We start from the raw sequence: 14533 nt of genomic DNA on the forward strand, positions 1-14533 counted from the left end.
TTCCCCAGGGCCTCCACCTCCACCCCCCCACTCCCCCCCGCCGAGGCTTCCTTGCCAGTCCCACAGGTAAAGAATCCCTATGCCAGAGGCACTGGATATCTAACCAGGACTCAGAGAGGATGGCTATGGTGGCCAGGTGCTCTCCCTTCCTGATGAGGCCAATGCGTGCGTTCTAGAGCGCTACTTCTGCCCATCCACAGGACCTCCATGGAGACGGTAGATGCTCTGAGAAGAAATGAAGAAGTTTCACCAAGGGGGTGGGGGGAGGGGAACAAGAGGAAAGTTAAAAACAAAAACGAACCTCAGTCACTAGAAGGAGAAGCCTAACTATTCAGCTCCTCTTCTGGGCAGCTGCATCTCCTCACTATCTAGTTAACAGCCACCAGACATAAGGAAGAAGAAATGAGTAACAGCTCAAGTGTTTCTTTTATTACCAAAACAACTGTTCCACATTCAGGGCCTCCACTCCCATCCCTGAGGATAACCAGGAAAGTCCTTGGGGTTGTAGGAGCCCTTCGGAGGGAAAGAACTGCCTGGTTCACGCTGCCTTGGCTGGTTGTGAGAACAACGCCCTCGCAGGGACCAGTTACACAGCATCCCTGGACCTAAGGACCCCTAAAGATGGGAATGGGTGCGAGCTGACAGGATTTTGGTCACCGTTTCAGCATGACTAGGGGGTTATGGGTAAGCCTGATAGTAGCCCCTCTACAAGAACATACACAACCAGGGCATCCCCCTCAAGGAATCCAAACTCCTCAGGATCCCCACCAAACGTGGTCTGGCAGAAAAGGGAAGTCTTTAGAGCCTGCTGCATGATGCAAGCCGGGTCCAGAGTGCACCGCATTGCTCTTGGCACCACTCTTAAAGGCCTCCATTGGCAGGGGCTGCCCACGAGGGGCACAGCCACCAGCCTGGCTCAAACCCCGGGGCCTGGGGTGGAAATGGTCAGGCTCCGCAGCCTTCACACCATCCGGACTTCGGACTCCTCGGCTATTCCCTGAAGCTTTTCCATGATGTCCCCTGAGGGGGGCTCAGGGGCTGGGGGGGGCTCTCCCGGGGCTTCGGACAACACATAGTAGACGATCTCTTGCTCGCCTTGGGCGTTGGTCTGATTCACCACGTGGATGACGGGGCTGGGAGTGTCCTGAGAGGCTGAGAGGCCTGTCCCCTCACTGCTCCCGCCCTCCTCTTCCTCTTCAGCCTCCTCCTGGGGTCCTGGCTCCCCTGGCACTGCTTCGAGAAGGATGCCCTGCAGGCTGCTCTCACTCAGTGCTGCTCCCAGGCCTGATCCGTCCTGCGGCTGCCGTAGCAGCTGCTGCGTCAGCTCCACGCTCTCGTAGCGAACCAGCTGCAGCCGCATGTAGCCATCTTCGTGCTCCTTGTACCTGGTGAGGCGGGAGAGCACAGGGCAGAAACCACACGCAGGGGGAGGCAAGGCGCCCTGGAGAGCGGCAAGGTAAGGGACAGACCCAAGGGATGGGACGGGCCCTGGGATATTAAATGATAGGAGCTGAAGACCAAAAAGGTCTTTATGAGAATATGTAGAAGACAAGAGGGAAGGAGCATTACTCAAGATGGAAAATTGTATGTGGAAACTTGAGAGGGAGGGAGGGAGAGGGGGTGGGAAAAAGAAATGATCTGTGTTGGAAGGTGGGGGTGTCACAGGATTTATGAGATGGTCAGGACCCTTAGGCTCCAGTTCTGGTTCTGGCTGCAGGGCTTTAGCACCACATTCAAAAATTTAAAAAATCATCTTGCTCTACCACTTTGTCCCTCAAGCCTGAATGGAGATGGTGGATTATCATCAAATTCAAAAAAAAATTTTTTAAGATTTTATTTTTTATATGAGAGAGAGAGAGAGAGCGCGCGCACGCACAAGTGGGAAGAGGGGCAAAGAGAGAGGAGGGGCAGAGGGGCAGAGGGAGAAGCAGACTCCCTGCTGAGCAGGGAGCCTGATGCGGGGCTCGATCCCAGGACCCTGGGATCATGACCTGAGCTGAAGGCAGGCGCTTAATGACTGAGCCACCCAGGTGCCCAAATTCGAGGTTTTTAACTTGTTGAAAAGATATGGGGGGGGGAAGGTCTGTGAATCTAGAGGGCAGGGTTGAGAGACATACCGAAAACGGGGGTGCCCTGAGGGCCACTTGAACTGGTGCTTCTCACGAAGATGCACAGTGAGGTTGTTGCCCCTCGTGAAGCATTTGTCGCACACGTGACACTTGTACCTTGGCTCTGAGTCTCCCTGATGGGGAGGGGAAGGGGAGTGAGGCCAGCTCTTCATCCTGGGCTCCCCACACCTCTGCCAGCCCTCTCCCACTGACAGCCCCACTCACTTCATGCACTTTTCGGTAATGCGACTTGATAGAGCAGAGGGATCGCGCACTGAAGCTGCAGTTCTCAAAATCACACCTGTAGGCTGGCTCCTTGCTGTGGGTATCCAGGTGCTTCCGCAGGTCAATCAGATTCTTGCAGCTGCAGGGAGAGGTCAGGAGGGGCTGGAGGGCATGGGGGACATGGGACCGTGAGTTCTCGGCCTTCCATCCCCTGGTTCCCCCTACCTGTAGTCACAACAGTCACATTTGAAGGGCCGGTCCTCGCTGTGGCGAAAGCGCATGTGGTTGCGGAGGGAAGACGGCAGCGGGCAGGTCATATCACACAGAGGACACTTATAGTGGTTCACTGAGAGAAGCAGAGAGGGGGCTGTGATCTGAAGCCGGGTGGAAACCCGGAGGGAGAGCCAGGAGCTTGGGGGCTCCGGCTACTCACCATGGTTACGCATATGGTCCCGCAGGAGCCGCTCCGTGGCAAATCTCTTGGAACAGTGAGAGCACTGGAAGCGCTGCTCTGGGGTGGGGCAGGCAGAAGACAGGGTGGGCTGGGGGGAGGCGCAGAGAGGAGAGCAAGCCCGGGAGAGGGGAACCACCAAGAAAGGGGGAGCTTAAGAACTAGGGATGGACACAGTACCACTGAACGAGCCTGGGACTTGGGAGTCGAGAACCTGAATTAGAATCCCTGCTGGACCCCAAAGCTGTGCACCTAACTAGTGATTTAACCTGAGACTCAGTTTCGTCCTCTGCAAAAAGGGGGATAAGAAGCACACCTCATGGGGCTGTGAGGATTCACTGGACAAAGAGATAGGGCACACAGTAAGCACCGAATAACAATATCTAATGATTCTCAGGCAGCCAAGGCTGTGGCAGATGACTGAGCCCTAAGGACAGATGTAGCCAAGTTGCAGAGGCCTTCACTGGCCCCCTCTCCTGGGAACATGCCCCTAACCCCCACCCCACGCAGGATAGCCCTGCACCCACTCCCCTTCCTCTCTGATTGCTTACGATCCAACGAGGTCTGGCGACGGATGTGATCTAAGAACTTGGTGTTGTTGGCAAACATGCCCCCACAGGTGGGGCAGGCCACCACCTTCTCCTGGGTGTGGCTGCGGAGGTGCTCCCGAAGCTTCCGGCAGTCCTTGAAGGTGCAGGTACAGCCTAGGAAGGAAGGCCCAGTCACGCTCCAGCCACGGACCCCCAGAGCAGGCTCTGGTGCCAAGTCTCCAGCTGGCAGCCACCCTTACCCCATGGGACTGGGTCCATACCTAGCTGCCTTAGGCCCTCAGCAACCCCAGGCGTTTTTAAAGGCCAGAAGTTAAGGAGCAGCCCTACCTTTCCAGCCACACAGCACCACATGGTTGTCCTTGCCGACTGCCTGGTATTCACAGCACAGGCTGTGCGCTTCCACATGCCGATAGAACCACTCGGGATTGTCGAAGGAACTCTGTGCCAGGAGCAACTTGCGGTAAGGACTGAGGATGGGTAGAGGGCCTTTGACCCCTACGTGTCCAAGGGGGGCTCCTTGGCTGTCTCCCAAATTAAGTTGGCGGGGACATGAAAGTTTGAGCAAGGGAGCTACCCAGAAATAAGATGCTAGTAGGAACCTGGCATACATAAGGGCATCCCTGAAAGGGTCAAGGCATCATGAGCTAAGAGCCCCAACTTCCTTCCGCCCCTATTCCCAGTACTGCCCGCTGACCTCACAATGCTCCCACAGACACAGGAAGTGATCAGGGATGTCAGGGATGATGTTGCGGCTCTGGAAGTCCAGGATGCAGGGGCTGAGGTCGGCCTGGCTCTGCAGAGCCTGCAGCCCCCACTGCTTCAGCTTGGTGTGGTAGCAGTGGAAGTAGACATGGCGGATGAGGTCAGCCGAACTGTCCATAGAACAAAAGCCACACTCCTGCCACAAGCAGGAGAATTCTTCCTCTGCATAAAGGGGTTTAGAGGTAAGAGTCTGACACTTTGCAAAGCTCAGCTCTCCTACCTATAGCACTTGGCAGTGGGAGAGGAGGCTGGACTCTGACCCAATCAGCAGCAGTGCATTTGGCAAATACCAGCAATTTAACCACCACCAGTCGTGCCAGGCACTGGGGATATAACAAGTAAAAAGAGTCGCAGTCCTTACCCTCACAGCAGCTTTCAGTCATGGAGAAAAAACATTAATCAAATAACCACATGTATAAATATAAAACTGCAGCCAGTCACGAGGTCCATGAGGAGGGCAGGGGTCTGGGGTACTATAACATCGTCAAAGAGAGGTCATTTGGCATGGACAGGGATGACTTGGAAATGTCCCTGTGTTGAGAGGTGATGGGCAAATATCTGTAAACTAGAGGGAGAAGTGTGGTCGAGGTAGAAGGAAGGGTGTGTGCAAGGCCCAGTGCCAAAATCTCCCAGAAGGCAGGTGTAGCTGGCAGGCGCTAGTTGCTCCGGGTTTCTGCCGCTGCCTCCCAGGCCAGGACACCTCCCACTCCTTCCTTCAGACCAGTCCTTTCTTTCCCCATATTCTTCCCGAGACCTGTCCACTCTGGGAAAGCCATCGACTGCTGCAGTCCACTGCCTAGCTCTCGAGCAGCTCTCTCCAAGCACATTTTCAATTCTTTATAGGGGTTTACTTGTTTTAGAAAGTAGGTACTTTAAAACATAAGAAATGGGCATCTGGGTGGCTCAGTTGGTTAAGCGTCTGCCTTCAGCTCAGGTCATGATCCCAGGGTCCTGGGATCAAGTCCTGCATTGGACTCCCTGCTCAGCGGGGAATCTGCTTCTCCCTTTGCCCCTCTCCCCTGCTAGCGCGCGTGAGTGTCCGAGCTCTCTCTCTCAAAAACAAATAAATAAAATCTTAAAAAAAAAAAAAAAAAATGGGGCGCCTGAGTGGCTCAGCTGGTTGAGCACCCAACTCTTGATCTTGGCTCAAGTCTTGATCTCACAGTAGTGAGTTCAAGCCCCATGCTGGGCACAGAGCCTACTTTAAAACACACACACACACACACACACACACACACACCCTAATTTCTTTCATACATATATTATTGACTTCTGAAACTATTACTTATAGTTCATAGTCACTAGACTTAAAACAGAATTTGAGGTAGGGGAAGGAGGGCTGCCTCTGTATTTTCTATAGAACAGAATTCTTTAAACTGTATTGTGACCTATTAGTAACTGGAGAAATCAATTTAGGGGATTGCAAACCAGTTTCTTTCTTTTTTTTTTTAGGATTTTATTTATTTATTTGACAGAGAGAAAGAGAGAGAGCACAAGCAAGGGGAGTGGCAGGCAGAGGGAGAGGGAGAAGCAGGATCCCCGCTGAGCAGGGAGCCTGATGCGGGGCTCGATCCCAGGACCCTGGGATCATGACCTGAGCCGAAGGCAGACGCTTAACCGACTGAGCCACCCAGGCGCCCTACAAACCAATTTTTTTTTAAAGGAGGCTCCATGCCCAACGTGGGGCTTGAACTCATGACCCTGAGATCAAGAGTCACTCTACCGACTGAGCCAGCCAGGTGTCCCTCCCCATTTTTTTTTTTTTAGTAAAGAAGAACAAGATAGAACACTTCAGAGAGCATCTAATAAAGGCAAGGGTTGTTTCAAGTATTTTTTAACTTTTGTGTATGGGGTTGGGATATAAAATGTATTCCTAACTGGTAGTTGCAGTAAAGAAAACATCAAGAAGCATTACCAGAGAATCAGAAGAGCAGGCTGTTGACAGCTTGTACAATATGATCCTTTTTAAAAAAATAAAACCATCCTTATCTAATGTATGTATATATGCAGAAAGACATCAAAGGAATGCTCACTAAAGTACTGTCAGTAATTGCCCTTTGACGGCAGGCTGGCAGATTCATTCCGCTTACCCTGTTGAATCCGTTTTCTATAAGGCGTCTGTCTACCATGTTTTTAGAAGCAAAACCAGCCTAAGTAGGAAAGTCAGATTTTGCATGTTCCTTGAGCTCTTTCCCCTTCGTGTCCTGCTCCCTTACCGAGCGGGTCCTCCTCCTCCTCCTCGTCCTCCCCGGAGCCGCGCATGTGCTGCTGCAGGTGCCGAGTGACGTGCTCGCAGAACTCCTCCATGGCCGAGCACACAAAGGAGCAGGACCCCCACTCACACTGGAGCCCCAGGTTCTCCTTCCGGGGAACTTTCCCCGGGGGCGGCATGGCCTTCACCCTAGAGGAGGAAGAAATCCACAGCTGCAAGGATTCTACCAAGTGCCACTGGGGGTGAACAGCTGCCCAGCCTGCCAAGAACCAGTAGGCCTTTCTCCAGTGACCCATGAGAAACAGCTACTCCAGCTCAGTTCCTCAAACCCCTGGAAGCTGTCTGGGCTTCTTGCGAAGGGAAAACACACACTAACATTATTGAGAGCATGCCAGGCACTGAGCTAAGAACTTGAACAGCCGATTTCTCACGAAGCTTCAGAGCAACGGGCCGAGAAGGAATTAATTATTCTGGTAGGATGCAGAACAGTGTGCACAGATTCAAAGAGATGGCCTGGACAAGGAACAGACTTCAAATCCAGACTCCTGTGTCTACCACCTACCAGCTGTGTGACCGTAGCCAAGTAACTTCACCCTTCTAATCCTGAACATCCTCATCTTCGAAATGGGGATAACAAAACACTTTGTTTTTAATTTCACACCTACTATAGGTCAAGCACCATATTAAGCACATTACATGATGTCACTGAATTACCAACACCATCCAATGAGGGAAGTACTATTTTTAACTTCATTTACAGATAAGAACTTCAGGTTCGGAGAGGTCAACTGGTTTGCTCAAGGCCAGACACTAGTGGTGTGGCAGGGTTAGGTCAGGCTGACTCCAAAGTCCATATTCTTTCTAACCCACACGGCTTGCGGACGAACTCAGAAGCGATTTACCTCTTACTGCATCCCATCCTAAGTCCCCGCCAGAATTTTAAACCACCATACAATCTGCCTTTGTCTAACCTACCCAGTGGTTACTCACCACTCCCCTAACATCCTCTAGACTAAAATGTCCAGGTGACCTTGAACAACAGACATTTGAAGTGGGCAGATCCACTCATATGCAGAGTTTTGCAATACTTTTTGAATACATTGGAAAACTTTTTGGAGGTTTGCAACAATTTGAAAAAATTTGCAGACGAACTGTGCAGTCTAGACATATATAAAGAATTAAGAAAAAGTCAGGTATGTCATGAATACATAAATACTAGTTATTTTAGAACACTAGTCTATTTTATTATTTACTATTTGTTATCCATTATTTATTATTTACTATCATAAAAAATATACACAAATCTATTATAAAAAGTTAAAATTTATCGGGGCACCTGGCTGGCTTAGTCGGTGGCACATGTAACTCTTGATCTCAGGGTCATGAGTTCAAGCCCCACACTGGGTGTAGTATGTGTAACATCTGCAGTGTTTTGTTTCATATAAAACAATATTGGTGTAGGTACTGACAGATGATTCACCTTATAAAGAGTTCACATAAATTTACAGCATCAATAAATACAGTCCAGTACTATAAACGTATTTTCTCTTCCTTATGATTTCCCTAATATCATTTTCTTTTCTCTAGCTCACTTTATTGTAAGAATATAGTACACAGTACATATAACATACAAAACATGTTGATCAACTGTTTATGTTAATGGTAAGGCTTCCGGTCAACAGTAGGGCTATTAATAGTTGAGTTTTCAGGGAGTCAAAAGTTACACATTGGGGCCTCCTGGCAGGTTCAGTTGGTGGAGCATGCAATCTTTTTTTTTTTTTTTTTTAAAGATTTTATTTATTTATTTGCCAGAGAGAGAGAGAGGGAGAGTACAAGCAGGGGGAGTGGCAGGCAGAGAGAGAAGCAGGCTCCTTGCTAAGCAAGGAGCCCCATGTGGGACTCGATCCCAGGATCCTGAGATCATGACCTGAGCCGAAGGCAGATGCTTAACCATCTGAGCCACCCAGGCGCCCCTGGAGCATGTAATCTTGATCTCAAGGTTGTAGATTCTAGCCCCCATGTTGGGTGTAGAGATTACTTAAAAATAAAATCTTTAAAAAAGCAAACAAACAAAAAAACAAAAACGGGGCACTTGGGTGGCTCAGTTCGGCTCAGGTCATGATCCCAGGGTCCTGGGATGGAGCCCCACGTTGGGCTATCTGCTCAGTGGGGAGCCTGCTTCTCCCTCTGCCTGCCGCTCCCCCTGCTTGTGCACTCTTGCTCTCTGTCAAATAAGTAAAATCTTTAAAACAAAACAAAACAAAAACAAAAAAAAAGTTACACGTGGATTTTTGACTGCACGAGGGTTGGCACCCCCAACCCCCATCTTGTTCCAGGGTCAAATACAGATTCCATTTGAACATAAGAAGCTGTATCTATCCAGTTGATATTGTACCTTGGGTATTTACAGTGCTGGGCATGCTTAGGCCTATAATAAATATCTGTTGAAGAAAGCTGAGTAAGAAACTGCAGGTTCTCCATCTTTAATATGCATACAAATGCAAAGTTCTCCAGCCCCTTGTCTAGAGGTTCTGATTCAGGACGCCCGGGGTTAAGCCTAGAAATCTGTCCTTTCACCTCAGCACCCCAGTTCTGACACAGGCAGTTCCAAGAGCAGTTTGTGGAACAATCAAAGAACAGTTTCCCTCATCAAATTAGAGTGACAGAGGACAACACTGAAAGCAAAAGTTCAGGGACAAGAGAGAACACTAACAGGGGCCTTGACCCTGCCCCTTGAGTGTCCTGGATGATGCCCCCCGGTTGGTGCCCCTACCGTGGTGGGCCCTGGGAGGGAGCAGGGCACTGGTCTACCTGAAAGAGGTGGGAGCTCTGAAAAATACCACATACCAAGACGGGAAAAAAACAGAGAAAATACAAAATATATGAAATCCTTCATGCCTACAAGAACCTACTGTACCTGCTTATCAGAGAAACCCTTTTTTAATCCACAGCTTCTGCCTCCCCTCTGAGAAGAAGCCAGTGACCTTTGACACTCTGAGGTGTACATGGGGCTGCTGGGCTGCTCTAGACTCACAGTGAACCCTATTAGGAAAAAAATGTTGACTATTTTTATGATGTTGGGGTAGGAAAAGTAGAGAAAGCCTTCCTAAGTCAGACATAACATCCGAAACCTCCTCTCTCTCCTGCCTACAGGATCAAGTCCAAATAGAACCACACGCAAGGCTCTTCTCCAACCAACCTCAACATACTTCTCCAGAAACTGAGTAAGGAAACTACCACAATTGAGGGCCTACCATGTGTCAGCCCTGTGGCGAGCCCTCTCCCAAACTTCATTTCATTTGATGTAAGAGCATTCTTACTCTAAGCCAAAGATCATGCTCTTCCTCGTCGACACCACGCTGCTGCTCTGGCTTCCTCTCCCGTCCGTTCATTCCTCTTCCTCTCTGATTCAGTGATCTTTGTCCCTAAACACATCACATTCTCCTGAAACTCTCTGCCTGAGAAACTTCTACCTACCCTCAAGCCCAGCGTCCCTTCCTTGGTGAGTCCTTTCCCAATTCATCCAGGTACAGCTGGAAAATCCACCTGCTGTCCCCGCAGCACTGTGTACAGCTTTGTTAGTGCTGTTACAATGGAATGGAACATCTGTCTCCCTCAGACTAGGAGCTTCTCAGGGCAGGGACCATCGCCCCTGCCCTTCCCATTCCCAGCATTAGCACAGAGCTCTGTACTCTTCAGACAATCAATGTCAGGATCTGATCACATTCCAGGAAGCCTTCCTAAATTACCTGCCCCTCAGATTACTCTTGCCTCTCGGTTCTATGGCTGGCCTAGCTAATACCAGAAAATCTCAATCCTATTTGTATGCTGCCCACGGTCATTTGATGTGTTCTATTTTCATTCACCCAACTGGACAATATTAGCTGCTTCTGAGCAGGAACCATACCACACCCATCTGTGTCCCTATACTGTGTGCAGCACAGTGCTGAGCACAAATACTCTATAAACATATACCTGTTGTTGGACTGGATAAGGCCCAGGAGGTGGGCTACCTAGGTATCTAGATATCTAGAATGACTTGAACTTAGGTAAAGCTCCCTGAATCCCTCTTTCGTTGTCCCCCAGCATTCCTTACTGTCTCTCCCTGCGCCCTGCTTGTCTCTACCCTGGGGAGCTGTGGGATAGTGACTATCTGGTCACCACTCCTCTTTCTGCAGGCAAGGAATACAGTGAGGCACCTTATATACTAGAGAGGGCATTGGACCAGCTGTCAGAAAACCTGGGTTCAAGTTTCCTGTCTCAATTATTTTACTCTGCCTAGAATAATATAACATTCATTAAGTATCTACAGTAGGCAAATCACTGTTCTAAGTGTCCTCTATGTATAAAAACTCATTAATACAACAACCCACCTATTGAGGTATTATTATCCCACTTCACAAATGAAGTAATGGGCTCTGATAGGTTAAGTAATTTACCCAAGGCCACAAAGCTAGGGAGTGATGGAGACAGAATTCAAAGCCAGGGAGTTTGGCTCCATTTTCCTCCTACACCTGCCATCTTATCTCTCCTTGTCTGATTCCTTCCTCCCTACAGACCTCCTATCTGTATACACAATACCCCAAATATGTTTCAATAAGTAGTTATTCTGTCAGCTTCCTCCAATAAACTGTGAGCTCCTAGAAGCCTGGCCTGTGTCCTGTTCAGTTCTAACTTCAGGGCCAGCACATCCTCATATAGGCTCTTTTAATGTTTAAGTGAACCTATAACTTATTACTTTACTTTTCGGATAAATAACCTAGCTTCTTTGAACCTGTTTTTTTGAATGTAAAATGGGATACTAATATCACAACTAGTGATGGATTCAACAAACCTGGTTAAAAAGCGCCCCCATTTACTAGCTGTGTGCCTTCCCGCAAGTTACTTCCGCCTCAGTTTCCCATGGAGCAGGGGAATCATTAAGCCTGTCTCACTGAATTGATTTATGGACTAAGCTAAATAATGGATATTGAAACGTTTAGCATAACACCCCGCCAGAATTCAACAAGTGTTAGCTATTTCGATCCTTGCTTCTGAGGGTGAGACGCTCTAAGCACAATTCTACAAAAAGGTCAACAAAAGGACAACCAGAGGAATTCCTAATACTTCTTTCCATCTGGAATCATAGTAAGAAGCAATCAGCAAATACTTAAGAGTATATATTTTAACGCAAGGCACCGAATTAACCAGAACGATATTCAAGAAAAGGAGGAACCTATGTCCTGAACCTCCTAAGGACTCACAATTTGACCGAATAGATGACACTGACGTGTGACGACAACCGCCAAAACAAAGCGCCAATGAGGGAAGTCAGGACAGAAAGAAATCCCAGTGCATAGGCGAAGCGGGGAAGACTTGCCCTAAGCGGCGGGGCCCGGGCCCCTGAAACACGGGTAGAATTCGAAGAGAAGGAGACCGTCCCGGCAGGTAAAACCTCTCCCTCACAGCCCCGCAGGCTTCCCGGAGTCCTTCTCCCACTAAGGCATGGCGGTGACCATGTCTCAGCAGCCGCGAAGCCCCAGACGAGAAAGCAGGGAGGTTCGAGTCGGGGTCAGGGGCCGGGGGCACTGCAGGCGCCAGGCAGACCGACGTGGCCGAGCTGCCAGAGGAAGCCTCGCCGAGGTGACTAGAGAAGAGCCTAGCCCCGGCAGCCTGCTCAGAGCGCACCCCGACGCTGCCCCTACCAAGCCCGGAACCCAGCTTACCGTCCCTCGGCTGCCGGCTCTCTCCAACTCTTCCCACCTCGGACCATCTCCGGAAGGGCGCTTGAGCGACGGCCAGCGAGAGCCAATCGCCGCTCTGGGATCCCTCTAACAGCCAATGGCCGCTGCGACTGACGGAACCCGCGCGCGACCAAAATACGGAAGGGGCGGGAGTGAGGACCGGCGGGCTACGGGGAAGGTAGCGTTGCTGGCGCCGCGGGGTTCTAGGCGAGGCGCGGACTGGGATCCCAAGGCCCCGAATTCCCTCAACTGCGCAGGCTCCGCGCTCGGCACCCACTGGGCCTGCGCGGGGCTCGAGCTGAGTGCCGAGTGGGGTCTCTCCTTCCTCGCGCGGCTTACTGCGTTAGCTGTCGGCGAGCGCAGGGAGGAGGAGCGGGAGGCAGTGGCAGCTGCGCGCAAGGATGCGTGCGCGGAGCTGTCAGCCCCTCCCGACCCAAACTCGAGTCCTACCTCTATCCTTCACCCTCTTACTCTGATTTCTTAAATATCGGTATTCCTGTGCCATCTTCTCGTTCCCCCACCACCTCTCCTCTTCCGAGGCTCATGCCATGTTATCCATCCCCTCCTTTAAGTCGGAAGCCCGGTAGTCCTTCCTGATTCCTCCCTCATCCGTTACCTACGATCCTCCGCCAAGTCCTGTGAATTTTACCTCCTTAAACATAGGAGCTCTCAAATTCACCCCCCATCCTTCGCCGCCCCCTCGCTAGTCTATTAACGACACCCAGCCCGATGTCTACACTATCTGGTTCCCTTGTATGCACTCTTGCTTCCCTCCAAGACATTGCCCACGGAGATCTGATTAAACCACCACCCCGGTTTCAACGCGTCAACGCCTTCTGTGGCCTCGAGGCAAAAACCCCAAACCATACTGAGGCTTTCTAGACCCTTCAATATCTGAGTCCTGTATACTTCAACCGTGTCTTTAGTCCTTCTGGCCCTCACTTTCTGCTCTCCAGCCCAGAGTTTCTTGCAGTTTCTCCACCACACCTAGCCACCTTTTAACCTTTCCTGCCTTGTACTTGCTGTTTCCTCTGCCTGGTGCCGTCTTCCCCCTTCTCCCCCTCTGACATGTATTTGATTGACTCCTACTTATTCTTCTGGTCTCAGTGAAGATGCTTCTTTTCCCAAGAAGGCTTCCAGTAAGGGAGGGCAGGGATTGTATGTGCTCTTCACCTTCATGACTCCATCACTTAACCTAGCGGTTGAAACATTAAGGGTTCAAGACGTATTTGTCTTACATTGTTAAATAATGTACCTTAGTAAAGTTCATTGGGCTTGAGATTTTTTCTAACCTAAAATAAGCCTATATGATTCATATAATCAGAAAACACATTAAATGTTCAATATAAATAAAAGACACTTAAAAATAAAGTCAGAGTAAATGCGGAAATTTGTGCATAAAAAAAGAAATTTGTGCATGAAGTCTGTTACTAACAGTGGATTATAGCGTTGTCCCTATATTAAAATCGTTTTTTTTTTTTAAGATTTTATTTATTTATTTGACAGAGAGAGAGGAAACACAAGCAGGGGGAGTGGGGAGGGAGAGGCAGGCTTCCTGCGGAGCAGGGAGCCCGATGCAGGGCTCGATCCCAGGACTCTGGGATCATGACCTGAGCCGAAGGCAGCCACTTAACGACTGAGCCAACCAGGCGCCCCTTTAAAAATCGGGTTTTTAAAATATAATTCAGAAGTAACAAAAATATATTTTATCAACTTCATTCCTTCAAAAGCACAGATAGTTAATACACAAAATGCCAACCTTTTAATTCAGATTTACACCATTGAAGATGGTTCTTAGCCTTAATTTAGCAATTTCATGAGGAAAAATTTCATTCACAGAGCTATGTAGACTTAAAACAATTTTTACAGGGCAAAAATTTCAGGATAGCTCTGGCATCCACACGTCTCCAAAACTTGAGACCACATCTTGCTGTCTAGCTTATCTACTTCCATCTCAATCTGCTTCTCTTGAAAACAAGCTACAATTTTGGTTGGATAATTCAGACACATCCTGAGATTTTTTAAAAGCTGCCACAAAGACTTAGAGCATAATTCACACTCATCAAAAGCTGTGGCTCTCTTCTCAAAGTGTAAAATGGATAAAGTTGATCAAATAATCTTTTGTATTTCTTATACATTCATTAAAAAAAAAAAAAAGACAACCTGTGTTTGAAATGTGATCCGGTTCTTTACCATAAACTGTGTGATTCCATTGAGCTCTGGGCAGCTCAGCACTAGAAGCTGAGTACAACTTCCAGTTACCATCCACTCAATCCACAGATCCAGTGGGAATCTGAACACTTGCCCTCCCATCAACAAAAGTTTCTTGTAAAATTTCGAGCTTAGTGTGTTTGGCTATCTTGGCATCTTGGTAAATAAGCTGCTCCTCTGTGAGCTATTAAGAGTTGCACTTCTTAGATCAAGGGAAACAGCTTGGTAAATCTCTTGAGTTTTCATGACCTACAGTTGAGCATATCACTATATACAAATTAACCAAATAT

General features: G+C 49.0%; 1 protein-coding gene across 2 annotated transcripts; it reads right to left on the reverse strand.

The window, feature by feature from the left end:
- Nucleotides 1–407: 407 nt before the first annotated feature.
- HINFP (histone H4 transcription factor) lies at nucleotides 408–12168 on the reverse strand. Of its 2 annotated transcripts, XM_036090791.2 has the most exons (10): nucleotides 12015–12168; nucleotides 6314–6498; nucleotides 4030–4259; nucleotides 3663–3774; nucleotides 3336–3488; nucleotides 2767–2844; nucleotides 2559–2679; nucleotides 2334–2472; nucleotides 2118–2242; nucleotides 408–1385 (listed from the first exon to the last, which is right to left on the reverse strand). In XM_036090791.2, exons 1-10 carry the CDS (start codon nucleotides 12059–12061, stop codon nucleotides 962–964), a joined length of 1614 nt encoding a protein of 537 aa, XP_035946684.1. In that variant the 5' UTR covers nucleotides 12062–12168; the 3' UTR covers nucleotides 408–961. The 2 variants fall into 2 exon arrangements, with proteins under 2 accessions (XP_035946684.1, XP_077915002.1); XM_078058876.1 differs by lacking the exon at nucleotides 6314–6498 and having other exon boundaries at nucleotides 12015–12055.
- Between the last annotated feature and the right edge of the window lie 2365 nt (nucleotides 12169–14533).

The sequence above is a fragment of the Halichoerus grypus genome, chromosome 11 (genome assembly GCF_964656455.1).
Source record: "Halichoerus grypus chromosome 11, mHalGry1.hap1.1, whole genome shotgun sequence".
Classification (NCBI taxonomy): Eukaryota; Metazoa; Chordata; class Mammalia; order Carnivora; family Phocidae; genus Halichoerus; species Halichoerus grypus.